Source organism: Eubalaena glacialis, chromosome 17 (genome assembly GCF_028564815.1).
Source record: "Eubalaena glacialis isolate mEubGla1 chromosome 17, mEubGla1.1.hap2.+ XY, whole genome shotgun sequence".
NCBI classification, from domain to species: domain Eukaryota; kingdom Metazoa; phylum Chordata; class Mammalia; order Artiodactyla; family Balaenidae; genus Eubalaena; species Eubalaena glacialis.
Genome location: NC_083732.1, coordinates 87,961,995 through 87,989,871, shown reverse-complemented (window position 1 = coordinate 87,989,871; position 27,877 = coordinate 87,961,995). Strand labels below are relative to the sequence as shown.

The window sequence follows — 27,877 nt, the reverse complement described above, 5'->3', positions numbered from 1 at the left end:
AAACGGATGAATACGTGTGTCGACTTTCTGTCCCACCAGCCACCCCTCCTGCGCTCACCTCCACCCAGTGGTCTGGTTTGCTGGTCCTGCTGGCTCTGTCTGTCCTAGACTCCCGCCCACCCTGGGTCGTCCAGTCTTGACCTCGAACCAGCCCTGGCCCAGGGCAGGGGATGACTCACGGGAGGGGAGCCAGACAGGAGAGGCAGGAGGACTCCCAGGGTTTACGGGAGCGGCCCCAGTTCTGGTTCCCTGGGAGCGAGGCAGGCCCACCACCTCACCCAGCGGCCCCCTGGGGAAGGCTGACGGGGCTGGTGGGGGAGGTTGGACCCCAGGAACCCCCCCACCACCCGGCTCTTCCTCTCTGCCTGGGAGCAGGGTCTGAGATCGACTGCCCACAGGAGCCCACCAGATAGAGGGATGGACAAAAGCCACTCGGGCTGCCAGGGCAGACAAGGGCCTCTGGGCCGGCAGGGCTGGCCCCCTTCAGACAGCCACCCACACTGCCCCCACGGTGCACCTCCCATTTTGGCAGAATGGCTTGGCTGGCGCATCGCTCCCACAAAGTCTGGCTCCTGCTCTCAGGAGGGTCCTTCTGGGCTCTCACCCATCATGGGGCCTCTCTTAATACCAAGGGCCTTTCTGCTCCCCGCCCCCCAGCACTGGACGAACACCCACAGGTCCTGGGCCCTGAAATACAGTCACGATCATGACCAGGGTCCCTCGTCACTCCCAGGGGGTAGACAGTGCAGAACCACCACTTCTGGAGGGAGGCCCATTTGACAGACAGGAAAGCTGAGGACCGTGCTTTGTGGCTCTTCGGAGGGCAGCTGCTCCGCTAACTCACCGCAGGGGGCCGTGCTGGTGAAGCTTCTGGTTTTGGCGGGCCCTAAGCTTTGTTTGCATGTTTAGGGCCAGGGGCTAGGCCCCCAGGCCTGAGCCAGACCCTCATTCCTGTTCACCCGGGAGGCGAGAGGCTGTGTGCCGAGGGTTCATCGTGTGCCACGCCATCTTACGTGATCCACAATCGTATCATTTGAGGACCAGGAAAGAGGTTTATGGAATTAAATGAGGCTCTCCGGAGGCCACACAGCCATCGAGCCTGGGGACCAGGCTGGACCCCCGTGCTGCCCAGGCCTCAGTCCAGTTCCTCGGCTGAGCTGGCCTCTGGGGCAGGGCAGAGCAGCAGCTGGTATAAGACAGCAGCCCGGGCGCCCTGGGAGCCAGGCCTCTCCCCAGGAGGACATGAGGCTGCTCCTTGGGCTCCTGCTGGCCGCTGCCTTGAACCTGGAGCTGGGTGAGTCCAGGGGTCAGGGCCACCTCCTTCCCAGCCCTCCCCGCTTGCTCTAAGCCTGTCCCTCCGATCTCGGCCACCACTGAGCTGGGACTCCCACCTTGGGGGAGCCCACTTCCTGCCCCCGCGCCCCCTTTCCTGAGGCACTGGCCCTCCCGTCCACCAGCTCCTACCCTCTGCCCAACCCCTCCCCGGACCTGCGGGCCCATCAGCTGAGCCCTCACCCTGTCCTCGTCCCTGCAAGAGGTGCGGACCGCTCAGCGCCCTGGCCCTGGCTTGACCCCTCCTTCCCCCACCCCCACAGGCCTTCCCATTCCAGCAGTGACCCCACCCACCTGAATTTGATGTCTTGGCCTGCTCCTGGGTCCACCCTCTCCTGCCTTCCTCCTTCCTCTCCCCCAGGGAGGATCCAGACCTCTCCCCTTTCCTTCCGGCATTATTCTGGAGGTAGTTTTCCCACTCCCATCACTGCAGTCTTCTCTGGCTCCGCTCACATCCACTGTCGCTGGCTGCATCTGCCCCTGAGGCCTGCTCAAGGGGTCCTCGGGGACATGCCCCAAAATGGGGTTGCCCACACCTGGCCTCGTCATCTCCCCACTGACCCCCGAGTTGGGGTGGCATCTCCACCCACCCAGATGCCTGAACAAAACCAGCTGGGCCCCCCCAATCCAATCCCAACCAGCCCACTCCCCAGCCCTCACCCGTTTTCCCACCTGGGTCAGCACCTGCCTCACCAGCCCCATGGCCCTAAATGAGTTGGACAGAGGAAGCATCTGGACAGCCCCGGCCCAGGCCCGGCGCTCCCCCTCCCAACTGTTTCTGGGATCTGCCCACTGTCTCCCCTTGCAGGGACCCTGGGGAAGGGGGGTCTCTGCCCTGTGGGAAAAGTCTGTGAGGCTCGGGGCCCAGGCCTCACCAATGACCCCCGAGAACTCCCCCTGGGTCATCAGGGTGGATGGATGAGGACAGGAAGACTGGGGGATCTGAGCTCAATGCAGAGAAAGCCCTTGTCACCGCCAGGGCTGAGTCACGGGGGTTGGGCGGCCTCCTCTCCCTCCCCCGGCTCAGCCTATGGCCAGGGGATCATGGGAGCCCCGCCAGGTGCTGAGTGTCCACTGAGACGTCGCTGAGTGGAAAGAGAGGGTGCCATTATGCAGGAGTTACCCTCAGCTCTGTCCCTGTCTGTGTGTCCGTCTGTCTGTCCCTATGCCTGTGGCTGCAGTCCAAGCCTTGCAGTGTCACCAGTGCAAGGGCTTTGGAGGATGCTCCCACAAGTCCAGATGCCCAGCAGGCTCCAGCGCTATATCACTATTGCCACCCATGAGTAGGGGGTGTGGAGCGGGCTGGCCACACCCTCCTGGCCCAGGTGGGGAGAGCCAGGCTCAGAGGGGCATAGCCTGACCCAGGCGTCCAGCAAGTCAGGAGCAGGGCAGGGAGAGAACCCACTGGCCTCAGCCCAGAAGAGGGCCTGAGAGAGGGGACCAGGTCCACCCAGGTGGGGGGCTGACCCTCCGCCCCCAGGGGCCCCCATCAGGGGGTTTGGGGGTGACGGCCAAAGGGTAGGGGTTTCTTTTTGAGACAATGAAAGTATTCTAAAACTGACTCTGATGGTTGCACATATCTCTAAATATGCCAAAAACACTTCACATGGGTGAACTGCATGGTATGTGAAGTATACCCAATAAAGCCGTTAAAAAGAAAAAACATTTTAAGGAAAACAAGACTCAAAATTCAGATTGAGAAAGATTCATGATGACATACAAATCTAAAAAGAAATGCGTGAAAAATGCCATAAACAAAACTAAAAGAAGACAAGGTAGGAAACATTTACTATATGCGAAAAAGAGGTGGATTCCTTTCCTATATAAAGAAAACTACAAATCCACAAGGAAGGGGCAAGGACGTGAGTAGCACGTTCAAAGAAAAAGACATTCAACCACACTTCCAATCAGAGAGGAGCAAAATGAAGGGAGTAGCATTTTAAATCTTTGAGCAAAAAAATGGCAGGACAATGATGCCAAGGGGGCAGGGACACCGCCCGCTGTGTGCCCTTGCGGGAATCGCACAAGGAGGTGCCGCCTGTGAAGCTGTAAGATGTCCCTGGAGTGTTGTTGAGTGCAGGCTCCCGAGAAGTCACCCAAACACCTGAGATGGGAGGGACGTGGGGTAAGAAGCCCTAACCACTGGACCAGGAGGGCCCTGCCCGGGAGGGAGACGGCACGGTACTCGAGGCACTGATCTGGCCCCCGTGTGTGTGTCCCATTGCCCGTGGCTAAAGGCCGTGAAGACGCTGCAGTGGAGGCCCTCACAGCAGTGTTCTGAGCACAGACTGATCAGCCTGAGTGCCCACTAGGACGGAGTAATCCATCAGGGCATCCCGCTGGGTGCTGCAGAGAGAAGAAACGGGTACAGCCACGGCCCCAGGAGCCCTTCACACTGTCTGTGCAGTTTCTTCACATCTTAGAAACATGGGTTTAAGGGCCCTCAGTCTGCTCTGCCGGACACAAGAGGGGCATAGGTAAGTGGAAACCCAGGTAGGGAAACCCCTTGGCCTACTTGGGGATCCACAGACACTGCTCTGAGGAGACAACCCCACAGGCAGGCTGGGTAGGAGGCCATGCCGGGCAGCTGGAGCAGCGGAGCCCCGACCCTGGTCCCACGCTGAGCCCCGACCCTGGTGACAAGCTGAGCCCTGACCCTGGTCCCACTCTGAGCCCTGACCCTGGTCACACGTTGAGCCCCGACCCTGATCCCACGCTGAGCCCTGACCCTGGTGACAAGCTGAGCCCTGACCCTGGTCCCACTCTGAGCCCTGAGCCTGGTCACACGCTGAGCCCTGACCCTGGTCCACTCTGAGCCCTGAGCCTGGTCCCACGTTGAGCCCTGAGCCTGGTCGCACGCTGATCTCTGATCCGGAGGCTCCTGGAGAAACAGAGAGAAGGATATAGACCTCTTAGCAGGGAGGCATCCTAAGCAGAGCAGCCCAGACGCTGGCTGGGACACATTCCTCCTCACCCTAAGTAGGTAGCAACTTTGCAGAAAGGTTCAGCCTGTGTCTCCCCAGCAGGGGTCACGCAGAAACTCTAGGAGGAGCTAATGCCCAAGGGCCAGGTATGTTCTGGAAGGAAAGAACAGGTGGGGGCCCTGGGTCTGAGGGCAGGAAGGCGGTGGGCTGGGCCAGCCACAGCAAAGGAATTGGGCTCAACCCAAGGAAGAACCTCGGCTGTGCGTGGTGGTGTCTGCACCACCAGGATTAGCTGCACCCAGCATCAAGCTTGGCAGCCTGGCGAAGAGCAGACTCAGACAGGCCTGGCTGCTGTCTTGGCTTTTGCCCAGCCCTCCCTGGATGACCGGCCTGTCAGCTCGCTGCTAGAGCCTCCCATCCTGCATCCAAATTCCAGGCATCAGCACTGGGTACCATCGTTGGCTGTAGTGAGAAAAATAAGATTCAGCAGGCGGAGTGTCTGACACACTCTGGGTGTTAAGGAAGGCTAGGTGTCCCCCGACCCAGTGCCCAGGGAGACACAGGCCCTCCCAGTCTCGGGGTCAAAGACCAGACCCCAAATGGAGCTGATGCCCGGAGGCTAGAAAAGGCCGTGGGGTGGTGGCGGGGTGGGGCGGGCGGTCCCAAGACAGAATTTCAACCACGAGAGGCAGGGGTGGGAAGGGCATCCCCGGTGCAGGAAGAGCGGGAGCGGAGTCTGGAGGGGAGTGAGGTCTGGAGCCTTTGGTAGGAGATGGAGGGTGGAGCGAGGCTGCAGCAGAGCCCCTGAGTGCGTCTGCGCAGAGCCCTGTCAGCAACCCGCCCCTACCCTCCCAGCGTGTGCTCCGGCAGCATGGGGCCTGGAGGAGGGGGTGACAGGGTCACAGGTGGGGCACACCTGGCGAGGCTGAGGTACAGGCCGCCCCGGGGGGGGGGGCGCGCAGTGCCTGGAGCCGCTTGAATCTAGGGCCCAAATCCACATCTCCCCCATCTGAGCCGGGGCCAGGGCCTGCCTGTCAACTTCGTGACCTGCAGTTGGGCCAGGGGAGCCCTGCCTGAGGGGCAGCCCCCTTGGCCCTGATCCAGGAGTGCCTGCCCCTCCAGGGGACGCCAGGATTAGCATCCCAAGGCGACCCTGCCCCTTCCCCCTCCCCCCATCCAGGACCTTCCTGTTGACCCAGCACTTTTCCTGTCTTTGTCCCCTTAAGCCTGTGAGCACATTTTGGCTGGTTGTCCTGGCGGCCATCTCCCCATCACTACGTCCCACGTGACCACCTCAAAGAAGCTGGGTGCTGGGGCCTGGGGCGCCCTGGGAGGATTTGAACGCAGAACCACTAGACCAGCAATCCACCCTGGAGAAAGGCGTGGGGACCCCAGGCCGGACAGGTGCCTGACAGAGGCAGGAGTCAGGGTGCAGGAGAGCGCTCATCCTCTGCTGCTCCCTTCCAGGTAGCCTGGGGGTCTTCCTCAGGTGCAGGGATGTCTCAGGTTGGGGTGGGGGGAGAAGGTAGAGAGCCCCACCGAGGGAGTTACAGAGGCGGGTGAGGAACCCCCAATCCTAAGAGGGGGGTCACGAGGGTGCGGGGAGGGGCCCAGACTGCGGGAGGTGGAGGAATGGGGAAGGGGCAGGGAGGGGCGGGGGGTGGGGACCACAGAGGAGCCGGTGTCCAGGTGGAGGCGGGTGGGGCCCAGTGGGCGGGGGGCGGGTCTCCGTGCCTCTGCCACCCACAGTCCCCCTGATCTGCTCGGCTGACCGGTCAGGTGGCTGCAGCGGGTGTTCACCATCCCTGCGGGGCAGGCCCAGGACCGCGCGCTGCAGGGACCAGACTCTGGGGAACACGGCTGGCGCTGCTGGCGCTGGTGCTGGCCGGCGGCTGTGAGCTCGGTGAGGGGTGCGGGGCCGCCAGAGGAGGCAGTGCCTGGGGCGATGGGGGGATGGAGGGAGAGGAAGAAAGCAGGGCGGCAGAGGAGATGTGGTGTGAGAAGGGAGAGGTGGGAGTGGGGTGGGCCAGGCACGGTGGGGCTCTGTGGCAGACGGGGCGCCTGCGACCTGGGCCAGGGTGAGGAGGGGTGTGGCGGGGAGGGGCCTCTCCCCAGGGCTGAGACTGGCAGGCGGGTTGGTGGCCAAGGTCCTGGGTGCCCACTGGAGAACAGCCCTTCATCAGCATGGGGCTCCAGGGAAGGGCTTTCTGCTGGGGTGGGCGGGCAGGGTCAGAATCATGCTCCCCGGCTCCCGGGCCATGGTGTGGGGGCAGGTCTCAGGAGGGGCCTTGCGGACACCAGGGAGGCACCGGGGGGTGGGGGGAGCAGGAGGTGGAGAAGAGGGAAGCAAACCAGACATACTGGGAGACTTGGGGTCTGAGAGACATCCCAGGCCCTTGGGGGGCCCACACCCAACCAGAAAAGGAGCTGGGTTGGGTGGGCCCCAGCCAGATGGTTCTGCCCACTTCCCAGAGGGGAAAACTGAGGTCATCCCGAGAGACACAGCAACAGTCAGCGTGGGTGGAGGGGCCTCACTGTGCACATGGGCGGCTCGGGCTGCCATGGTAGGGGTGGGGCACTGGGGCTGGAGGGAAGAGGAGCAGCCTGTGTGCCCTAAGCCCCCCGCCACCCCACCACCCTGTGCCCTGGCCGGCCTGGGTCCCACTGGACCGTGGCTCTTCTTCCCTCCCTTGTTAAGCTTCCACCAGCGGGCACACCAGGCCCAGCCCGGCCCACCCTGCACGCCACATACCTCCTTGCCTGATCCCTGATCCCCTCTGCAGCCCTTTGGGTCCTGCATTTTGCTGATGAGGATGCCAGGGGTGACCCGCCTGCCCCTGCCAGGCCCTTTACTGCAGGGGCCCCAGTGCCTCCGTCTCCCCGCGCCTCCCCAGTGCTCCCAAAGCTGCTTCATCCCTGCCTGGCCTTGGCCCCTCCAGGGGCATAGTCGGCCTCAGGACTCGGGGACCCCAGCTCGAAGCTCTTGAATCTTCCCTGAGTTTTGGTCGGTGGGCGACTGGACCCTGGGTGGAGCTGTCCCCCTCAAACCTGGGCCTTCTGGTCAGAGGGCTTGGGAGGGCCGGGGCCTGCCTGACCCGTCCCTCTCCACTCCTTCCCCAGTGGTGGCCTTGCAATGCTACAACAGTCCTGAGCCCACCAGCGTGTCCAGCTGAGTCACCACCACGACCTGCAATGCCCACAGAACCACGTGCAAGACCACGCTCTGCTCCCTGGAGATGGGGCAGTGGGGCCGGGTAGGGCGGGGCTGGGGTCCCAGGGTCAGAGCTGCCTCCAGGCCAGGCACCCCGTGGGCAGAGAGCAGTCGCCACCTTCGTCAATTCCAGAAAGGGCTTTGGGTCCAAGCAGCCGGGCCTCCCTCCCTCCCTCGTTCCTCCCTGTCCTTCCTGCGATGGGAACAATCTTCAGCCCGGCTGGGGAGTCACTGGGGGAGGAGTGGCCTCATCCCGCGGGGCATCTGGAGCGAATCACCACGAGTGCTGCGTAATGGTGGTGGACAGGAGGAGGGGCTGGGTCACGGAGGGACTGAGACGGGGGTGGTGACCCCAGAGTGGATGCTGCAGGAGACAGCTGGGCTGGGGCTTGGAGGCCGTGGAGGGCGGGGTCATAGGCCAGCCTGACGCCGGTGCCCCCGTACCCCCAGCGTCCCCCTTCCGGGGGGGCTCCGCGGTGACCAAGTCCTGTGCCAGCAAGTGCGTGCCCTCGGACGTGGACGGCATTGGCTGGACCCGGCCTGTGTCCTGCTGCAACACTGACCTGTGCTACGTGGACGGGGCACCTGCCCTGGGCCTTTGAGCAATCGTGGCCCACGGCCGCACCAGGCCTCCCGAATCTCTTTTCTGGGAGTGGACCTGCCCGCTGGCATGCGGAGGGCCGCCCGCTGTGTCTCAGGCTCCGTCACCTAGGCCGTGTCCCCCTCGGCCCTTCTAGCCCTTCCATCCATCTCTCCGTCCACCTCTGCCCGGCCCAGCTGCCCAGGCTCTCTTGGGAGCTCTCTCTTCGCCCACACTGCTGCCCCGTCTGTCCGTGCGCCCTCCATCTCCCTGTGACGTGGGGACAAGGACGGTCACTAGCCCTGGGACACCCCCACCAACCAGGCAGGTCTCTGCCCTCCTGGCCTCGGGGGCTCTGGGGGCCCCACGGGCAGGGGGAGCACCACATCCACCAGGACTGGATCTGGGGGGCTTCTTGGAGGAGGGGGCATTAGGGCTGCCCTTGAATGACAGAGACATTGGCTGGTAGAGGAGGGCAGGCCAGGCCAGGTGGAAGGTAGGTCTAGGGGGGCCGAGAGTGGCCCAGGATCTGGGATGGCTCCATGAAGCGTCCCAAGGCTCACTGGCCTGGCCCCTGAACAGGGCTTTACCCCGTGGTCAGGCCTGTGGTGACATGGTCCCCTGCGTCGTGCGGTGGAGGGCGCTGAGAGGAGCAGGCTGGGGGGCAGGCTGCAAGCCTTCTCCGAGCCCACCCCGGAAAGCTCCCCTGGCCCCGCCTCACCAAGCCCCACTCCCTGGTGCCCAGGGCAGCCCAAGCTCCAGTGCAGGAGGCAGCTCTGTTTCACCTTGGCCTTGGGCCAGCTCCAAAGCTCCAGACCATCTCCCCAGAGAGCCACCCATCCGACAGGCCTCTCAAACCACTCCCCGACCACACACACACACACACACACACACACACACACACACGTATACACGGTCCTATAAGCACTCAGCACAGGCCCGGGCACTTGAGGAAGGATGGACCCAGGGGAGGGCAGGAGACAGGCCCTAGGTACCCTGGGACGCCCCCTCCTCTCTGCCCCACCACCCTGCCCTGCCCTGCTCCAGAAGCTTCTCCTAGGCCCCTGGGTGAGTGGGCCCCTGGGATCTGGGAGGGGCGCCCAGCACCCAGCGTCTCCAGCCGAGTTGAGATGGGGCTGTGTAGCCTTCCTTCTGCACCACAGGGTGTCCCCCAGCCTGCAACCCTGGGTCCAGAGAGCTCCACTGTCAGCCATCACCCCCTTAAAGGGCCTCCTGCTCCTGGAGGGAGGAAGGCAGCAGCCAGGACTCATGGTCGGGTGCCACCGAGGGTACCCCAGGCCTGTGGGAGAAGAGACCGATGGTGGCCTAGAAGGCCCCCTGTTCCTCGGACCCTGGCAACTCCACACCTCTGCTTCCTGTGGGTAAGACTTGCCGTCCGAGCCAGCTCCCAGCCGGCAGGACCCCCGCAGACCCCCTGCCTTGGGCGGACCCTTGGGCTGGGCGGCCAGGAACGTTCAAACGCTGTCTTGGATGCCACATCTGGGGCTGTGACTGAGCGCTGAGCTTGTCAAGGGGGAGACACTGCCCTCAGTCATGCATCACGCCTCTCACCTGGCTCTTCTCGTGTCTCTCACAAAAACGAGCACAGCGGAGGGTCACTTGGCCTTAAAGCCTGGATTGAGACTCAGTAAACACACACACACACACACACACACACACACACACACACACACACACACACAGCCCTACAGGCAAACACGGGAAGGCTGCGTGCCCTTCCTGGCCACTACCCCGCTGCCGCCCCGGCAGCACCCTCCCTGCCAGCCTCCACCTCCGAGGTCTTCCGGCTCCTTCAAAGCCGGGGCGCAGGCCCTTTCCAGGCAGCCTCCCCTGACAGCACACAGGGTCTCCCGACCTGGAGCCCAGACCAGCCTGCTTCTCGGCATGCCCACCCCACCGCTGTTCCACGTCCACCTCCACTGTGACCTTCACGGGCAAGTTTTCACAGCTGCCCTCTGGGTCGATGATCCTCTGCCTGGTCTACACATAAAGGAAGGGGGTCAGGGTGGCTCATGAGCAGACCTGGTCACACGGGAGGTCGGGGGAGCAGGGACCCACTCAGTCCCCGAGGCTCCAGACCAGACGCTCCCCGGGTCCTCTCACAAAGTCCTTAGTACGCTCGCGGACCAAGCCCCAGGGGAGGGCCGCCCTGCTGCTGTCTGTGCCACACCTGCCGTGCGTGACTTGATGGTCTGACTTGCATTAACCACAGTCTCTCCCTTTGCAAATAACGCCCCTGCTCTGTTTCCTTGCAACCATCTCTCAGTCCACGTGGCCTGGTCACTTCTGCCCTCACAACTGCCCAGGGTCCCTAGTCCCATCATACAAACAGAAATCCAGTCCAGAGGGATGAGAGTCACCCCAAGGCCACACGTGGAGACGGCAGCAAAGCCCAGACCCAGGCCTCCCGGGTGGCAGCCCCGAGCTCCTCCCAGCATGCCATCCTGCCCCGAGACTGGGGTAACTCCCTACCCTGCAGCCGGCCCCCCTCCACCGTCCACACAGCATACACCATTTCATCCACCACCTGCCCATCCACTTGTTCTTTCATCCACCCCCCTTTCCCACCAGCCAGCAACCCCCCCATGCAGTGTCCATCCACTCATTCCTCCCTCCACGCATCCACTCTCTCAAACATCGTCTATCCACCCACCTGTCTTTTCAACCATCCATCCATGCATCCATCCACTCACCCGCCCACCCATCCATCCATCCACACAACCACTCACTGAGCCCTCAGAGGACAGAGAAACCAGAAAGGACTCTGGGTGAGAAGCACCTGGACTGGGGAGGTTGGAGGCTATGATGGGAGACCAGAGAGGCTGCTCAGTGAGAAGCAGAGCACAGGCAAAGGCGTGGAAATGGGAGTGTGCAGTGGAGGTGGGCAGTGAAGAAGATCCAGGAGCCTAGGGGGGGTGGGCAGAGCCCTCTTGTCTGGGGTCTAGAACCAGGAGGCTCAGGCTTGGTCTAAAGGCCATTCGTGGGGAAGGGGTTGGCAGTGATGAGGCGGCTGGTCCGGGCACCACCCTCATCAGCCCAAAAGGGGCCTGGTGGGCCCACACCCCCCGCCCCTCACCAGGCACTCACCTCCTCTGCACCTGGCCTGACACCCCACCTCCGGGCCTCTGCTCTGGTGGGCCCCTGGGTCAGGTATGCACCAGGTAGAGGACGTCTGGGAGTGGAGGAGATGGACCTTGGCCTGGTTGGGTTTGAGATGGACATCAGTCCAGGCCGGAGCCTGACAAACAGGCCTGCAGTTCCTGTGTGGCAGGAACAGGCCGGGCTGCAGGGCCAGGGCGGGCTCCAGCGCCGCGGGGTGCCGCTCCCTCAGGGCCTGTGCGTGCGCTGGCGGCCACGCACCCTCCTGCCAGCCGCCTCCCAGTTCTGCCCTGTGCCACCCAGATGGGGGCCCAAGGGCTGGCTATAAATCCCCACCGGAGGCCGGCACAGGCGGCCGCCCTCCCGGCTCCTGAGCACAGGGAATGGCCTTTCCCAGGGCCCTGCTGCCGCTGCAGCTCACCTCGGCCTTGACCGTGAGCTTGGGCGAGTGCGGCCGGCTGGCAAGGGGCCCTGTCTCTGGTCCTCGCTTGGCCCACCTCCTCAGTGGGGAGGGGGCCACTGGGGGGCTTTGAGGGGAAGGCTTCCTTAGGTCCCCCACTGGGCTCACCTTCCCTCACCCTAAATGAGCTTCCCGGTCCTGAGCCTGGCTTCACCCAGGACAGGGGTCACAGCCCGCTCTCCAGGAAGGCAAACCAAGGCTCGGGTAGAGGGTCGCAGTGTTCAAGTCTGCGCTCAGTGGCCTGGGCCTGAAGGGGCTCAGTAGGGCGAGCCACTCTCCCAGGGAGGGACAGGAGAAGATGCTCCAGGTAGATCCGTGGGGAATGGCCCAGGGGCTGGACCATCCCTGGCCTCTTCTCCAGCCCTTCCTCCTGTGTCCAGGATGGGTCTCAAGGCCAGATGATGAGGGTCTGTCCCTATCCCTCTCCCAGGTGAGGCCTTAAGGTGCTTCCCCTGCGAGCAGCCCACAGCCCTTCCTTTGTGCGAGACCATCACTAACTGCAAGCTGGAGGACACGGCGTGCAAGACCTCGCAGCTGACGGGGGACTCAGGTGAGGCTGGGGGCCCGCAGGCTGGCTCTGTGGGGCTGCATCAGCCTCGGGCTCCCAGCTCCCATCTCAGGGCCACATCGCAGACCCCAACAGGGTAACTTCCCAGGGCAGCAGTTAGTTTAGGGGTCTCAGGGTAGCATGGGAAGAGGCAGGAAGGGCACGGTCAAGTGCATGGAGGCCGGGGCGGCTGAAGAAGGCGCTGGGCGGTGGGGAGCAGGCTCTGATGGCTGCCCTCCCTGGAAGAGTTCCCCTTCAACCACAGCCCCGTGGTGACCAGTTCCTGCTCCCGCTCCTGCGAGGCCGCCGACCCAGACTGCATCGGGGCTGCCCACCCCAGCTACTGCTGCTTCCATGACCTCTGTAATTCTATGGGGGTTGCCAGGCTCAGTGCTGGAGCCCTGGTCCCTCGGGGGCCATAATCCTGGGCCACCTCCTTTCCTGAAGAGCCTGGCACTGCTGGCGGTCAGCGTTGCTGGCACGCCCCCATGGCCCAAGCTCACTGGGCCTCAGGTTACTCGTGGGATCCTAAGGGAGAGAACCGTTTCAGGGCACTCTCTGCCCTCCTCCTCCACCAAACTTGTCGAAAATAAATAAGGTGAGGCTGGAGACGACCTCTTTTCTTCTGGACGCTGAGAGCCCACAGACCGCCTTCAGGCAGCTGGGCTTGGAACCAGGCGTGTTCTGGTCCCTGAGCCTCGTTCTCACCCAGGGCCATTTTGACCCATTTCACAGATGGGAAAACAGAGGCTTAGGGGGAGAAATGCATCCTGAGCCAGCCTTCCTGCATGTCAGACTAGGCAGGACCCATTCCTCAGCCCAAGGAAAATCTGACCCCGCTCCCAGAATATTCCCTGAGACCCTGTAGGCGTCACCCCCACCCCCCACCCCCCACCCCCAGGATGGGGAGGAAACTGGGGTTGCAATCCAATTTTCTCCACGGGCGAGTATGCCTGTCCAGCCCAGGGCTGCCACAGCAGCAAGGGGAGGCTGGGGAAGAGGGCGTGTGGAGCTCAGACAGCCTGCCTACCCAGGCTGGGTCTTCCCATGTAGGAGTGGGGTGCACCTGGGCCTGCTGGCACCCATACATCTCCACGGGCCTCAGTCACCTCCTGTGACAACGGGCCTACTACACCCTGGGCCCTGGGGACAGCTCAGATTAGAGGAGGCTGTGTGCACGGAACACAAAGGCCATGCCAGCTCACCCCAGGCCCCCAGGGCCAGCTCGGGGGTCCAGGCCGTGCTGCACCCGCAGCACTCCCAGTGGCCTGGCCTGTCTGCCCAAGGGTGGACAGCAGAGTGTCCTCGGAGGCTGACCACCCCCCAGGGGCCCAGGGTCCTTAGGTCCCAGGAGGCCCTGTCTCAGGCTCCAGCCCCACTATAGGGAGGCAGAGGCGGGAGCCAGAGTGAGCCCAGGGTGTCCCTGCCCACCGTGCCATCGGGCCTCTGGGCTGGGTACTTCCCACGCTCTGCATTGCGGCCAGACTTCTAGACAGCACCTAATGGACCCTGCACTTGGAGGCCAGGGCCAGGGCCACCGCCTCACCTTGGGGACCCTCACCCCAAGGAGTGGGAGGCTGAGTCACTCCCACCTCAGCCTCACCAGAGGAGCAACAGGGAGGGCACCTCTGGGCTCTTTAGGGGTGCAGAGCAGGTGAGCGGGCGGGTGGCAGCAGGCACCTGCGGGGCCTCCGCCCTGCGCCGCCATGGCCAGCAGAGGGCACGCGCCCCTCAGACCCCTCCCCTGGGCACCCAGGTCATGCGTCTGCCCTGCTGACACCTCCACCGGGAGCTCAGCGAGGTGGTCTGAGCCCAAGGGGGCCCACCAAGTCCCTGCCCAGCCCGCGGGCCTGGAAACGCCCACCGGCCCGCACCCGCCACGGGAGCTGGGGAGGCCGCGGTGGAGGGGCCTCAGGAGTGGCCAGAGGGTGGCCAGCAGCTGCTCACACCATCTGCGGGCACGTGGGGCCTTAGAGGCAAGGAGCTGGTGCCAGACCGCGCCCACGCCCCACCTCCAGTCATGGGGAAGCTGTGGGTCACAGAAAACTGCAAAGGGAGGGGAGATGCCCACCAAGGGTTACCAAGGGCTGCTCAACCCCCCACCCCTGCCCACTGGCAAGGGAACGGAGCAAGGGTCCCTCTTCCATTACGTTAAAATCGAGAAAAGGAGAGATGAGATGAGGGTGTGGAACGCCACCACTGCCCCGCCAGGAGCTCTGGCGCCCCTCCCCCCCCTCCCCCGCCCTGAGTGTCCTGCAGGCAGGTGGCAGGCGGGGGAGTCACCTGAGGAGTCAGATACCCCACAGACAACACAGGGTTGCCGGGTGCTGGCGCGGACATCTCTGTAGCCGTCGGCCTGTGGGAGATGGGGAGCGTGGCCCAGGGGAGAACCAGTGCCCGGCCTGCGTGCAGGCTGAAACAGTCACTTGAATTTCTCAACAAAAGTGGCCAGTCCACGGGATCAGAGTGGGACTTGCCAGAAGAGCCAGGCTGCAGATACATTTCCAAAGCCCCAGCCCTGGCCCGAGGCCCCCTAGTCAACAAGGACCCTCCTCCCCTCTGCTGTTGGCCTGTCCTCCAAATGTGGACCGAGAGCCTCCCCTCCCCCTGCCCAGCTGGGGTGCATCTCCCTGAAGTGGACACAGAAGTCCCCATGCCCCAGGGGCAGCCACATGCAACCCAGATGCCCTTGACCATCCTGAACACCCCTTCTCTCTCTCTCTCCCCCCATCTCTCACTCACACACACACACACACACACACACACACAGTGCCAAGTGGGTCAGGCCATGCCCAGGCACCCCCATCCTGCCTCCGCAGCCCCCCGCCCTGCTCCAGGGCCCCAGCCAGCCACTTAGGACCACTGGCTGGACCTGCCCAGGCCCAGACCATCTGCATGCACCATTTCCTATCTGTGGTCCCACCCGGGAACTTGTCCTGTCTGGCAATGCTCAGCTCAGACACCTAACACGATCCCCCAACCTCCCCTGCCCCCAACCCCTCAGGACCTGTGCAAACACCTCTGACACGAAGAGAAACAGACATTCTGTGTGGGTGCCCATCTGCCCCCTACGTGGCCATTGGCTCAGGACAGGCATGAGGTATGGCCCGTCAGTCCCCAAGGCCCTCAGGCTGCCCGGAAAGGTGGAAAGGGCTGAGGCCTCAGCCGACCACCGTGGTAGCAAACCGCTGACCTGCTCCCCGCCTCTCCAGCCCCACTGTCTCATCGCTGAATGCCTCTGGCAAACCCAGCTGCTTCCAACTGCCCTTCTGTCCCAGGTCCCACTGCTGGCCCTCCTGGGCAGGTGGTCAGAGCACGGACACCACCCACCCCTCCATCACTCACCTGCCTTACATCCCAGGGGTCCCACTCCCTGCCCTCTTGGAGCAGCCTGCGGAACAGCCCCTATGCTCCCCCTGGTCCCCCACGCATCAAGGCCCACTGACCTCTGACCCCCCTGGCACCCACACCCTGCCCAGTGACCCCAGGAGCCTGGGGGCCCAGATCCAGAGTCTGGGGCATGACCTCCCAAGTCCCTGTGGAAAACTGCAGATGAGGAGAGGACCAGGGCTGGAGGGGCTTGGGGCAGCTCCTTTCTGGCCTCGACCCCATGTTCTGTGGAATGGGGACAGCATTCCAGCCTGCCAGCGTGGTCCCCAAGCTCAGCCAACAAGCCCGACAGCCCCCCACACCAGAAAACACACCTGGGGGACCAGGGCTTCGGAAATGAGGACTCCCCAGCAAGCTCACGTTTGAGACCCTTTACTCTTGGGCTTTCTTTAAATAAAACAGAAATACTGCAGTGTTCCCACGGTGGCTGTGAGGCAGATGACACTGTGGGAACAGGGGAGGGATGAGGGGTGCGGCTGTGCTCCTGGCTCCAGCTGGCAGCGGGGTCGTGGGCTGGGTGGCAAGGGGGCAGTCCTGGGCCCCAGCTGCTCTGGCCTGCCCCGTGGCCGGAGGGGGCAGCTGCAGGGGCACAGGTGAGCAGGCACCCTGCCCTGGGCAGCCCCCCACACGGGAAAGCAGCAATCCCACACCCAGAGCCCTGACCTCTGTCCCCAGCCAGCCAGGGACAAGGCCCACCTGCTTCGCCCTCAGCGCTCCTGGAGGCTCCGGGCCAGTGCCTGCTTCTCTCCAGGCCTCCCTTTCTCCAGCTGCAAGGCGGGAGACTGGGCAGGAGTGGGAGCCCTCGGCCGGTGACGCCATCAGGGAGCCCCAAGAGTAGCTGCCAGGACAGAGCCACTCAAGCAAAACCAAGAAGACCCTCTCCAGCCTCAGCCCACTGAGGGAAGCAGCTCTCTGCGCAGGAAGGAAAAAAGTCAACAGCGGGGCAGAATGTCAGGTAGGGACAGCCCCAGCAGGAGGGCAGACAACTGAGGTGCTGTAGGCCCAGAGAGGGCAGGACCCCCCCCAGCGTCACACAGCACAGTCCTATGGGCACTGAAGGGTGCAGATGGGTGAGGGCACCCAGGCAGAATCCCACTCCCCAATCCCTCCTTAGCAGCAGGCCCCAACTAGGACACCCCCAGCTACGACAGTTCACCACCTCCACTGGAGCCCCTGTGCCATCTGACCTGCACTGGCCCCAGCACACTCTCCAGGGCCACAAGCCTCTGCTGCAGGACCTGCCCCCATCCCGGGAGCCTGGTGGCCAGGCCTCCCTCCTGAGTGCCCTTGGGTCAGTCTGCCTGGGCCCTAGTCTGCCAGACTCTGCCCTGGGCCTCCCCTTCCCTCACTTGCAGCCAGAGGGATCTGCCTTGAAATGCTGCTCTGATCCTTCCCAGCTCCTTGCTGCACCCGAATCAGGCCCCCAGGCCCCGGCCCCGGCCAGCCCCAGCCCCGCCTCCAGGACTGCTTGGGCCTCACCCCCACGGCAGCTCGGACTCCAAGCTCCGGTGCTCAGGGCAACTCTAGCCAGACCCCTGCTCCAGGCACTCTCCCCCAACGCGACACATGGACACGGGGCTGCACCTGCTGGGTGGGCCACCCCCAAACCCCGCTGCCTGCATGCCAAGGGCCCTGGGCCTCCCAGTTTGCCCACTGTCATCATCCTGAGCGCAGAGCTGGTCTGGGTGCCTGTGTCACCCGCATCCCGTGCTCCGCGTGGGATGGGGCGTAGAGGGGCATCGATAATGGGGGCGGGGGAGGGCCTTGAGCGTGTGAAGGGGGCTGGGCCGGTCGCAAGGCCACTCCAGCTCAGAGAGAGCCCCGCCCGGCCAGCCCATTCTGCCATTCTGCGCTCTCTGCCTCCTGGCAGGCGGGGAAGGGTGGGCCACTGCCCCCAGGTCAAGGCTGCTGGGCAGGGCGGGTAGGCTGTGGTGCTCACTGGTCCTTTACAACATCGCCGAGCCCGCTCTCGGCCCGGAGCAGCTGGCTGCTGGCCTCATTGTAGGCGATCCAGTGCTGCAGGTCGGCCGGCAGCTCAGGGGGCTCCACCTGCAGGGGAAGACGAGGGTGAGACTCCCACGGGCCACCCGCTGCCGTGGGGACCAGCAGGGCCGGTGGGGGGGGACAGCCAGGTTGCGGTCTTCACACCTCTGGACCTCGGCTCACACCGTTCCCCAGCCCCAGCCCCCTCCCTGACACCCTCCCAGGCCCTGCAGTGCTGGCTCCTCCCCATCCTAGCTCTCAGGACACCACGCCCCTTATCAGGCCTGTCTCCCCCACTGGGTCACAACTGAGGGGCAAAAACCTCTGAGGCCAGCTGGTTGGAGGGGGTGACAGGAGACGGGAGACCCCGAGCGGCCAGAGGCAGGGCAGGGGATGCAGGGGCAGAAGCGGCGTCGGAGCGGCTCTGCCGGGAGAGCCCAGGACAGGGCCCTGCCTGAGGCCCTCTCTCTCAGCGCGCCAACAGGAGCCAGACGCCACCTCCCAGGTCAGCTCGGGGCCTCAGCAGCGCGTTCCTGCGCCCTCCTGCTCAGCCACGCCAGCCGCCTCCCTGCAAACTCGGCCACCATTTTGTGATGGGGCAAGGGGCTGGGCCAGGCTGGAGGGGTCCGAGGACTTGCGGGACTCTCAGGGATGAGGGGAAATGCGCACCCACCTCAGGGCATCAGGGAGGCTGGGCAGAGGTGCTCAGAGCCGGGTCACAGGGTAAGTCTGGGCAGAGCTGGGCCTGGCTCTTGGAAGCATCCTCCTCCCAGCCCAGCTGGAATCACCAGATCCAGACTTGGCTGTAGCCCAGCTCTCCCTGCAAGGCCGTGCTGCCCCACACCAGCCTTTCAGCATGCAGATCTCTGGGCACTGGGCTCAGCCTGTCCCACACTAAACCCAAGACTGCGCCCGGGACCCTCCCGACCCAGGGGCTCAGGCCGGGTGACTCCTGGCCATCTGTGGCCGAGTGTCCTCGCCATGCCATGGTATGGGCCCCCTCGCCTCTCATGTGGATCTCATCCATCAACCCATGCCTGACCACCCTCCCCTGCAGGAAAGTGGCCCTGGCTCCCTCTCCTCCGCCTTTTGCTTGCAGCTCTCAGCCCATCAATTTAAAGCCTCGATGGCCATCCCCTCCCAGCCTCCTGACTCATGAAGGGACATACAGAGCACCTCTGTGGGTGTGGGGTGGGAGGGCTCCAGGCCCTTTGGGGGCGTCCCTGACTCAAAGAGACAGAAAACCAGGGGACTGGGCCTGTGGCCCACTGTGCAGCCTCAAGCAGTTCGCATTGCCCCTCTGAGCCTCAGTTTCCCCACCTCCGATATAAAGGAAAGGCTAGCCTCTCGTGATTAACGTGTGGCTGTGTCCCTCCTCTGCTCCTGTCAAGGGCCAGAGAGGGCAGCACCCTGCCCGAGGGCACCCAGGGGCCCAGCGGGCCCTGGCTTTGGCATGGAGGCTCCAAGCATGTTTTTAGGAACGTGCCTGCAGCAGGAGCCTGCCCTGGCAACCAGCACCGCAGCAGCATCCCCAGGGCCCCGGTGCCATGCTGCAGCAGCAGGCTGTGCTGGGAGGAGCAGGCCCTGGGGAGGGGCCTTGAGCCCCAGGCAGGTGCTGCAGCCTTCTTTTCTCCAACTGGAAAAGGCAGAAGGGCTTGCAGCTCTATAGGGCTCAGGGCTCACCCCTAACCCAGGTGATGGTGACCCAGCCCCTCAGGTCTAAGCTGGGTGAAGGGGGTCTCAGGTCCTTGAGAACTCCCAGCAACCTCCTCTCACTAACGCCCCAGCCCCCATCTCCCCACCCCACCCCCACCCGGCTTTCATGCTACATTCAGAACCAAGGACCAGTGAGGCCGGCTCCGCACTCCAAGCCACACTTAGACTCTTTGGGAGACGCCTGGTCTGGCCTTCCCTGTTCTGGAAAAGGCGTATCGTGGGGCAGGGAGCCTTGAGGGGTTGATAAGGGATGGCAGGAGGGGAGCATGCTGAGTCCGACTACAGAGAGTTGATGACCCTGAGAGGTCCCAAGAAGAATGGCATCAGTGAAGAAGGCCCTGGGTCCAAAGAAAAGGGCTGGAGCGGTACTCGGCCGGACAGGGGCACCCCAAAAGGGGTAGGCGGCAGGCCTTCTCCAGGGGCGGGGGGCAGGGACCAGGAGTCCTCAGGGTCCAGCGGGAGGAGTGCGCTCGGGGCGGGGGACGCTTACCCTGCGCTTGCACAGGTGCTGCACGACGCGCTCCGGCGAGGTGCCCAGCACGTGCTGGCGGGAGCGCAGCAGCGCGCACACGAAACCGTCGCGCAGGCTGATGAAGCGCGCCTCCAGGTAGAAGGCGCGGTCGTCCCAGCCCAGCAGGCGGGTGCGCACCTCGAACGGCTCGAGCAGACGCAGCGAGCGGCGGTAGCGCGCGCACGAAGCGGCCAGCACGGCGCGCGCCCCGAGCGCGCGCAGAGCCCCGAGCACGCCGCAGCGGGCCAGGTGCGCGGCGCGCGCCACGTCGGCCTCGCGCAGGTAGCGCGCGTTGTTCATGTGCAGCAGCAGGTCCAAGTCCGAGGGCAGCACGCGGCCCGCGTAGCTCTGCTCAGCCAGCAGGTCACGGACGCGGGGCTGCAGCAGGCGCGCGCGCAGTACAGCGCACGGCACGCGCACCAGGTACCAGCCGTCCAGCAGCGCGAAGTAGGCGAGCGCCAGGGCCAGCACCGCCATGAGCAGCCCCAGCATCGCGGCGGCGGCGGCAGCGGCGGGCGCAGGGGAGCTGCGGAGCCCTCGGCGCTGGTACCGACAGGGCGCACGGCGGTACAGCCCTGATACCCCAGCTCTGCCGGCCAGCCTGGGAACCGTTGAGCGCAGCGCGGCCGGAGCGAACCATCTCGCGAGGCTGACTGAGGGGGTAGACTCCCCGGAGGCCTGCGCGGAGCCCCGCCCCCCGCCCCGGGCCCCCCCTCCCCGCTCTCAGTGGTCCGTCCTACCCCCGCCGCCCGCGCCGCTTTTGCTTTCCCCGGAGTGGGCGGGGCACAGGGCGGCGCGCCGAGCACCACAGCGGCATCTGGCGGTCACGCCCCGCGCTGCAGGCGCGGGACCGTTCCGGGTCTCCCCCAGCGTTGCCCGCCCTCTGGGAGCGCGAGCCCCTCGCGCCTTTCCCTGGCTCTTGAAGACTTGGAGTGACCCCGGAGATTCCGCCTCTGATCTGGGAGGGTCAAAGTCTCCAGCACTTCTCCGGCCTAGGCTGTGGAATTTGGCAGGACACATGGACATAGGCCGGTCCCTAGCGGCGCTGCTTGGAGGCTGCTGGAAACCGACCCTCCTCTACTCCAGAACCACCAGGGGCTGGCTCCCCACTTTCGCAGGGCGACAGCCCCATATGCGGCGGGTTCAGGGAGTATCTCAGTCTGGCTCCAATACACCTTTTCAGTCTCAGCCTGTAACCTCATTAACCCTCCCCCCACATTCACCACTTCCTCCCCAAAGGTCCTGATAACCGCAACCTCATTTCCAAGCATTCCCACCCTTTGCACTTTTTGAAGCGGGAGCAAATAACGTCCCGGATGGAGAGGGAGGAGTCAGTAAATGTAAATGACTCAGCAATCGATTCAAAGGCCTTGCCTTAGGCACTTGGGACGCCTGGCCTGGCGGGTTGCCACGCACAGTAGGTGTCCTGTCCCTCTTTTCTGCGAGGCCGGGAGGGAAGGCCCAGAGAAGGCCCGGCCGGCCTCCAGGCCTCTCCAACGACGGCGTTTGCCAGTGACCCCGGAGGCCGCCTCCTTAGGTCAGTACTGGGGTCCCGGGATGGGTGGGTTTAAGGAGTGATTGCTGAGGTCCCGAGGCTCTGAGAACGCATCTGGCAGCAGCTGGACTGAGGCAACTGGGCTTTCATCCAGTCCACACCCAGTCTGGGCTCGGGTTGAGGGGTTCTTGAAAGCCCCTGAAGAAGGAGATCCTGGGGTAGCCCCGTTCCACAGTCCACGCTGGGGCTGGGCGGCCTCCCATGCCACATTCACTGTCAGGGCAGAGGCTGAGTTTTTTGCTTTTCTGGCTTTGCTTCTGGGGCCAGCAGCTGGGCAGAGTGGGGTCTGGGTTTTCCTGGGTCCCTGGATCTGCTTGGATACTCCCAGGGACAGGGAACTCGTTTCCTATCAGGGCAGGCCCAGCTGCCCTAGGAAGCCCTGGCGGTAAGAAGGCCCTTCCCGCACATTGCTCACGTGTGTCCGGGTAATGCTCTCCCTGCCCTGGCTTGGCTCTGAGCTGTCTGTCCGGGGGTGAGCTAGCTTCTCAGGGCAAATAGAAGAATGACATGTCCTTGGAGCCCCCCTTGGCTGCTCCTCTGAGAACACAGCCTCCTTGTCACCCACCTTGTCCCGTCCCCCCAGGAGAGGGCCCCGAAGCTAGAGACCTGGTTCTGGAGATGTCAGTGAAGTTTGGTGAATGAGAATCCAGCCGGGAGCTTATGAGACCCCTGCCCCCAACTTCCTCACAGCCTGTGCTGCCCCCACCGCCCCGGCCACCTGGCTTCCTTCTGAGCTTCTGCTATCCAGGAGGCCACCCAACACCACACACACACACACACACACACACACACACACACACACACTGCACATGCTGTTGTCTCTGCCAGGGGACCCTCCCTGCCCCATCTGCCCCTTTCCTGAATCCCGGACTGGGCTAAATCCTCAGAGCCCTGGTCTCACTCCACTTTTACTCACAGATATGATCCGTAGGCAGGGGGGGGCTCTCGCCCTGCTGGACTTTGAGGCCAGGAGGCCAGGGCCTGGTCTGTCTCGTTGATTGCCAAATCCCAGGGCCAGCGGGATGCCCGGTGCACCGAGGGCGCTCAAAACGTGAATGCTGTAAGGACCAGCGCCTTCTCCGCCCCCGCTCCCCCCACCATCGGGCCGCTTCAGTCCCACACAATGGACGCAGGCATGTTGTGATGGGTCACTGGCAGTTTATTGGGAGGCTGGAAGGAGTCCTGGGCGCGGAACCTCGATCCCTTCCCTCGGCCCTGGCTTGGAGTATCAAGCAGGGTGGAGGAGCAGCGGAGGGGTACTTCTGGGTACCCTTGGTTCCTCAAGGACTCTCGTGTCTGGGTAGCACCGGGCGTCACCGCCAGAGGCAGGCCCGCAGCCTAAGTTCTAGAGGCTGCCTGCTTGGATTCGAGGCTCCAGAACCAAGAGGAGCAAGGGCTCAGGATGCCGCCCGGCAAACCAGGAGCAGCAGTGCGAGTGGCCGGAACGCGGCGGGCAGCCCCTCCCTGGACCGGGACCCCACCTCGGCTCCGCCCCGGCCCCGCCCAAGCTCCGCCCCGCCCCGCCCCAAGAGCCGCGCCCGGGCCCCAGCAGCGCCCCGCGCGGGGCACGGATCCTGGCGGCAGCAGCTCTGCAGGCCCTTTTGGCCCAGCCCGTCCGCGTTCGAGGGCTCGCCTTGGTCACCACCACAGTGCCACGAAGGGGTAGCCTGCGGGCGGGACAGAACCAGGGTCGCGAGGGCGCAGACCTGTTTGTCCGCAGTGCGAGCTGGGGGGCCGGCCCATCGTGGACCTGAAACTCAGTTCCGTAAAAAGGGGGCGGTCTCCCTAACAGAGGGTAGCTCTATCGCAGGCCTGGGGGAGACCGACTCGATTACTCCTGTGCTGGGGTTCTTTTCTGGGTGCTGTCTGCCCAGGGCGAGTCCCGAGCCAGCGTCCCTGGTGAGGCAGGCCTGGGCCCGCAGGGCGCGTGCTGACGTTCAGGCAGCGGGCCACGGTGGTGGTCCAAGCACTGGGCACAGGCGAACTGCTCACCTGAGGGCTGCCCCAACACCCCACAGCTTTTGTGGGGTGGATGGATGGGGTCCCAGCTCTGCGCCCTGCAGCTGTGGGCGCTTGGGCAAGAACTCTGCGTCTCTCCTGACTCAGGAAGGGCCCCGTGGGAGTACTGTATGATCTTGGGCAAGTTGCTTCACCTCTCTCTGCCTCGGGTTCCTCCTCTGCACAGCCCTGCCCCCAAGGGGGGAGGAATGAATGAATGACTGCATGGGAGGCGGCAGAGGAGTGCCCGGCCCGTGGTGAGCGCTACGCCGTGTCTGCTCTTGTCGTCACCTATTACTATAGATGCAGACAGACCAGGACAGTATCTCTCCCACGGAAGATGCTCAGCAAATGGCATCTTAAAAACAAAAACACGTCGGTCTGTCCGGAGGATCACCTCAACCACCACGGGGTGTCTAGTCCTTACCAAGGAGAGATAGAGGTTTACAAAAAAAAAAGCTGTTTCCTGAAGAGAGTGTGACCAGGTGTGTAAACTCACAGGATGCTCCTTATTCTTGCACAAGAAGCATCACCATGAGGGTGAAAATGGGGCCGGATACCATCCTAGGGCTTGGGGAGAGGGTTCTGCACTTGCTCTTTCTTGCTTTCCCATAGTTTCTGACGATGAAATGGTGTGGGGTGGAGCGGTGGGGATCCCAGTCCAGAGCCTGCGTTGGGCCGGCTGAGGGACCCTGGGCTGCCCCTGCAGGTGGCCCCCGTGCTGTCCTCACCCTTGGAGAGGCAGAGCCCCCGTCAGCCCTCCATCCTGCAGGAGGGGGAGACCTCTGCCCCGAGGTGCTGGGTCGGGAGCAGAGCAGGCTCCTGGGCCTCCCGGGCCCTGTCCCTGTTCTGGAGGCTCAAGGCTGCGTGACCTCAGGGAGGGCTCAGGAGGCGAGGGGAGGCCCCGGGTTACAGGGCATGGGGAGCGCGGTCAGGCCTCCCACCTGCCGTCTCTCTCCTCTCATGTTGATGCAAAGAATTCAAACCACTGGGGCCCAGGGCACCTCACCTCCATGAGCCTCGGCCCCAGGGCGGAGCACCCCTCCACAGGGAGGCGCTAAGGTGTGGGTTGCCGTGGGCTCTGAGTGTGGAGACCTCTGGTCCTCTGCCCTCCCGACGTCACCACCCGGAACACTGGGCTGCCTGGGGCTCCCTGTGCCCTGGCCTGGACTCTGGTGAGCGTGACCCCACCCCACCTGCTGCTGTGCCAACCTGGAGGGTCCCTCCAGGACCCGGGTTCTAATCCTGCCTCATCCACCACCCAGCGCCCGGTATGGGCTGGAAGCACCGTCCTGTGCAGGCAGGTCTCACCCAGGCCCCGGCCCTCCTGAGCCCTGGCGCCCGAGGGCAGGGGCCAGCTGGGTTTTCAGAAGGACTTTCCCAGGTATGAAAAAGGCCAGGCAGGGGCCGTGTCCCATGGGGCTCCCCCAGGCCTCACAGTTAGTTACCCCGGAAGGAGCCCCAAGCGTGCGATGGGAGCATCCTAGAGAGGGGAGGGGCCCGCGCTCGGGGGTGGGGAACTGGCTCAGCACTGGAGACCCTCTTGTACAGTTTGAATTTTTTGCTCTGGGTGTGAAGCCCTTACAACAAACAAAATAAGAAATTGAAGAAACAGACAGAGGGGCTGTCCTCAAGCTGAAGGGGGAGGACAGGGCAGGGGTCTGGCGGCCTCATGCAGCAGCAGCCCCTGTCACCCAGAAATGTCTCCATGCCTTGGAGTCTCTGGGTCAGTCCTCACAGCAGAGATGGGTCCCAGTGAGCATCTGAGGCTCAGAGAGGTTGAGCAACATGTGCGAGGCCACACAGCAAGAGCCGGGAGGCCCCAGGGACGCGGCCTTGCAGCGATGTCCTCCCTTCCAGCAGTCAGACATTTGCTCCTGCCCTGGCTGGAGCCAAGGGCACGGCCACAGCCACAGACGTGGCCCCAGGTGGCAACCCTTCACAGCCCTGGACCCCAACCTTGACCTCAGCCTGCGGGCATGCAAGGACAGACTCACTGCAACCAAGCCCATGGACCTTTATTAAGGGCCTACTGTGTGCTGGGGTTGCTGCCCCAGGACCCCCATGAACATGGGGAGCTAGTCCCCCCTCCAAGCTTCATCTCTTGGGGCTCCCAGGACCTCACACCCCTGACCCTAATTCTACTCGGAATGTTTCCTCTCAGCCTTTTTGGGGCCCTCCTGAGAGCCTGCTTCATGCTGGGTGCGGGGGACACCACAGGCAGGACCTGGCTCAGCTCGTGGAGGGGGCAGGCAGGGAAGGCTTCCTGGAGGAAGAGGTGCCTGAGTGAAGGTTAAGGGGTGGGTCGGAATATTGGGAAGGGGTCTGATGGGCCATCTGCACGCTGTTCCACATCACAGAGTGCAGCCTGCCGGGCGGTGGGAGCTGGGCATGAGTCCTGGAGGGAGCCAGGGAGGGCTGGAAAGGGCAGAGGGGCATCGCCCGACCTGAGTTAGGGTTCAGAAGGGGCCGTGACTGGACCAGGTGTGTGTGAGGAGTGCCCCCCTGGCCCCTGGGCACCACTGCCCAGCATGGGACACAACAGGATCCTCCTGGATCCTACAGCTGCCCGGGGCCCCAGAACAGCAGCATGCCAAGAACGGTGAGTGGCGTCAGGGTGACAATGGCCGGCTGCAGGGCGGGGGCCCCGCTGGCGTTGCACAGGTCAGTAGAGCAGCATGTGACGTTTTTCTTGCCCACGTAGTAGTTCTCTGAGTCCTCCACGCAGTGCGAGCTGCAGCCCTTGCTGATGAGGGTCAGGAGATCAACAGCACCTGGGGAGGCACGGGGACCACTGGGCGAGGGCCGGGCCCTGGATACTCACCCACCAAATACAGATGGGAAGCTGAGCATCAATATTTATGTGTGGACAGGAGAACAAGTGGGCAGGGGGACAGGTGGACAGAAGGATGGACAGTTCAGCGCAGATGCCTAATCCCAGGCCCTTTGAATCCCTGCCAGTGGAGGGAAGGTGCAGGGCTTCTAGGGGATGGTGCAGGGGGCAGGGCAGGGGCACAGGGAGTCCTGCGGGGACAGCAGGGCCACTTACGGATGAGCTCGGTCCGGCATTGGGTCTCAGAGCGGCTGCAGTTCTGCACGTGCTGGCAGTCCTCGTTGCTGACCTTGGCCTTGCAGGAGTAACACTGCAGGGCGGTGCCTGCAAGGTGGGGGTGGGGTGGAGCTCAGAGGCTGCCCAGCCTGCCCTCCCACGCTGTGGGGGGATGGGGGGAACCTCGTTTTCTCAGCGGTCACACAGAGTAGGGAGCATTGTCTGGTGCACAAGAGCCACAAACCGGGGGCCCCTCACAGGGAGGGCGCCACGCCCACCCCCTGCTTGCCAGGCCCTGTTACGATGCCCATGCTCCTGAGAGGGACGCACACTAGGCAGGTGGGGGCAGGATGCACAGGACCCTTCACACTCCCTCTCAGCATCCCCCTCCCCCCGGGCTGGAGCTGTGAGCCCGTAGGTGCGCCCCTGGCCCGGCCCTGCTCTGTCCCTGGGGGCAGTGGCCCCAGCTGTCGTGACGATCAGGTCTCCTCTGGGTAAAACGATGATGAAGCTGGGATCCACGTCGTCACCTCAGTGCCAACAGGTTCCCCGCGGGTGGCCTGTGCTCGGGCACCGCACACACCGGCCGACCCGTGTGTTCTCGGGCACCACCATGATCCCTGCTTTCCAGAAGAGGGAGCTGAGGCTCTGAGAGCTTTACTGATCACTCGGGGACCCTGGGCCGGGAGAGTCCTGGAGCAGTGCAGGCCCACAGCCTACCCCTGCTGCCCCCATCGGAAGCCGGGGCTGGGCCTGGGGAGAAGGACCCAGTCACTCTTCCCTCTGTCCCTCTGTGGCCCTTCTTCACTTGAGGCTCTTTGCCCCTGTGCCCCCCGCCCACCCCGCAGGCTCTCTGCGCATCCCTCGGTCTGTCACCCGTCCAGCAGCCAGGCCGGCCCCACGGCGCTAGAAGAGAGATCCCCTCACTGACCCGCCTGCTTCCGCCTTGGGGGACAGCTAGGAGATGACCCGGTATCCTGGCTGCACCAAGAGCTGCCCCAGGGGGACCTGGGTGGGGTCAAAGCCCCTTCTCCCCGCCTCTGCCTCGTGTCCTTCCGCCCAGCCTGCCTCCCCCTTCCTCTCTGCCCCTCTGGCCTTCCTCGATCATCCCCCCTGCCCCCGGGCCCTGCTCCCCCCCACCCCCACCCCTTGGCCTCCTGCGGTCTCACCTGGCCGCAGGGCCAAGACAGCGGCTAGCAGGGCAAGGAGGACAGCCATCTTGGTGGCGGGCGGGCAGCGGGGAGCAGACCTTGGGCGGCTTTATATGGCTCTGCTGGCTGGGGTGGGGGGGTGGCCGCCCACGGTCAACACCAGTAGCTTCCTGGCCGCAGGGCTCCAGGGCGGGGTAGGTCCCAATCTCCAGCCCCCGCCCGGCTGCACCCTCCTGCTCCCTTTGGCCTTCTTTCTGCTTCGGGAAGGCAGAGCCTGCCCTGGTCAGGGGCCATGTCTCAGCCACCCCAGGACGAGGCCCCAGACCGCTTCTCCACCACCTCAGAGGGGC

General features: G+C 64.2%; 3 protein-coding genes across 4 annotated transcripts; 1 reads left to right on the top strand and 2 right to left on the bottom strand.

Annotated features, from left to right (window-relative positions):
- The first annotated feature begins 5,127 nt into the window (after window positions 1-5,127).
- On the top strand, window positions 5,128-8,069 carry LOC133077070 (ly6/PLAUR domain-containing protein 2-like). The gene is given in 4 exon segments (XM_061171740.1): window positions 5,128-5,186; window positions 6,036-6,166; window positions 7,377-7,494; window positions 7,916-8,069. Coding segments are annotated over 4 exon segments (462 nt in total).
- A 9,246-nt stretch (window positions 8,070-17,315) lies between these two features.
- On the bottom strand, window positions 17,316-20,266 carry THEM6 (thioesterase superfamily member 6). 2 transcript variants are annotated; one of them, XM_061171911.1, is made up of 2 exons: window positions 19,754-20,266; window positions 17,316-17,613 (listed from the first exon to the last, which is right to left on the bottom strand). In XM_061171911.1, exons 1-2 carry the CDS (start codon window positions 20,264-20,266, stop codon window positions 17,500-17,502), a joined length of 627 nt encoding a protein of 208 aa, XP_061027894.1. In that variant the 3' UTR covers window positions 17,316-17,499. The 2 variants fall into 2 exon arrangements, with proteins under 2 accessions (XP_061027894.1, XP_061027895.1); XM_061171912.1 differs by having other exon boundaries at window positions 19,913-20,266.
- A 5,077-nt stretch (window positions 20,267-25,343) lies between these two features.
- PSCA (prostate stem cell antigen) lies at window positions 25,344-27,594 on the bottom strand. The gene is made up of 3 exons (XM_061171928.1): window positions 27,546-27,594; window positions 26,377-26,484; window positions 25,344-26,101 (listed from the first exon to the last, which is right to left on the bottom strand). Exons 1-3 carry the CDS (start codon window positions 27,592-27,594, stop codon window positions 25,887-25,889), a joined length of 372 nt encoding a protein of 123 aa, XP_061027911.1. The 3' UTR covers window positions 25,344-25,886.
- Window positions 27,595-27,877: the final 283 nt, after the last annotated feature.

Excerpts from the sequence above, each read along its gene's own strand:
- THEM6 (XM_061171911.1), bottom strand. The coding sequence starts at position 20,266 with ATGCTGGGGCTGCTCATGGCGGTGCTGGCCCTGGCGCTCGCCTACTTC. Across the intron at positions 17,614-19,753 it reads AGCACCTGTGCAAGCGCAGG|GTGGAGCCCCCTGAGCTGCC; the intron begins GTAAGCGTCCCC and ends CTTCCCCTGCAG.
- PSCA (XM_061171928.1), bottom strand. The coding sequence starts at position 27,594 with ATGGCTGTCCTCCTTGCCCTGCTAGCCGCTGTCTTGGCCCTGCGGCCA. Across the intron at positions 26,485-27,545 it reads TGTCTTGGCCCTGCGGCCAG|GCACCGCCCTGCAGTGTTAC; the intron begins GTGAGACCGCAG and ends CCCACCTTGCAG. Across the intron at positions 26,102-26,376 it reads ATGCCGGACCGAGCTCATCC|GTGCTGTTGATCTCCTGACC; the intron begins GTAAGTGGCCCT and ends GTGCCTCCCCAG.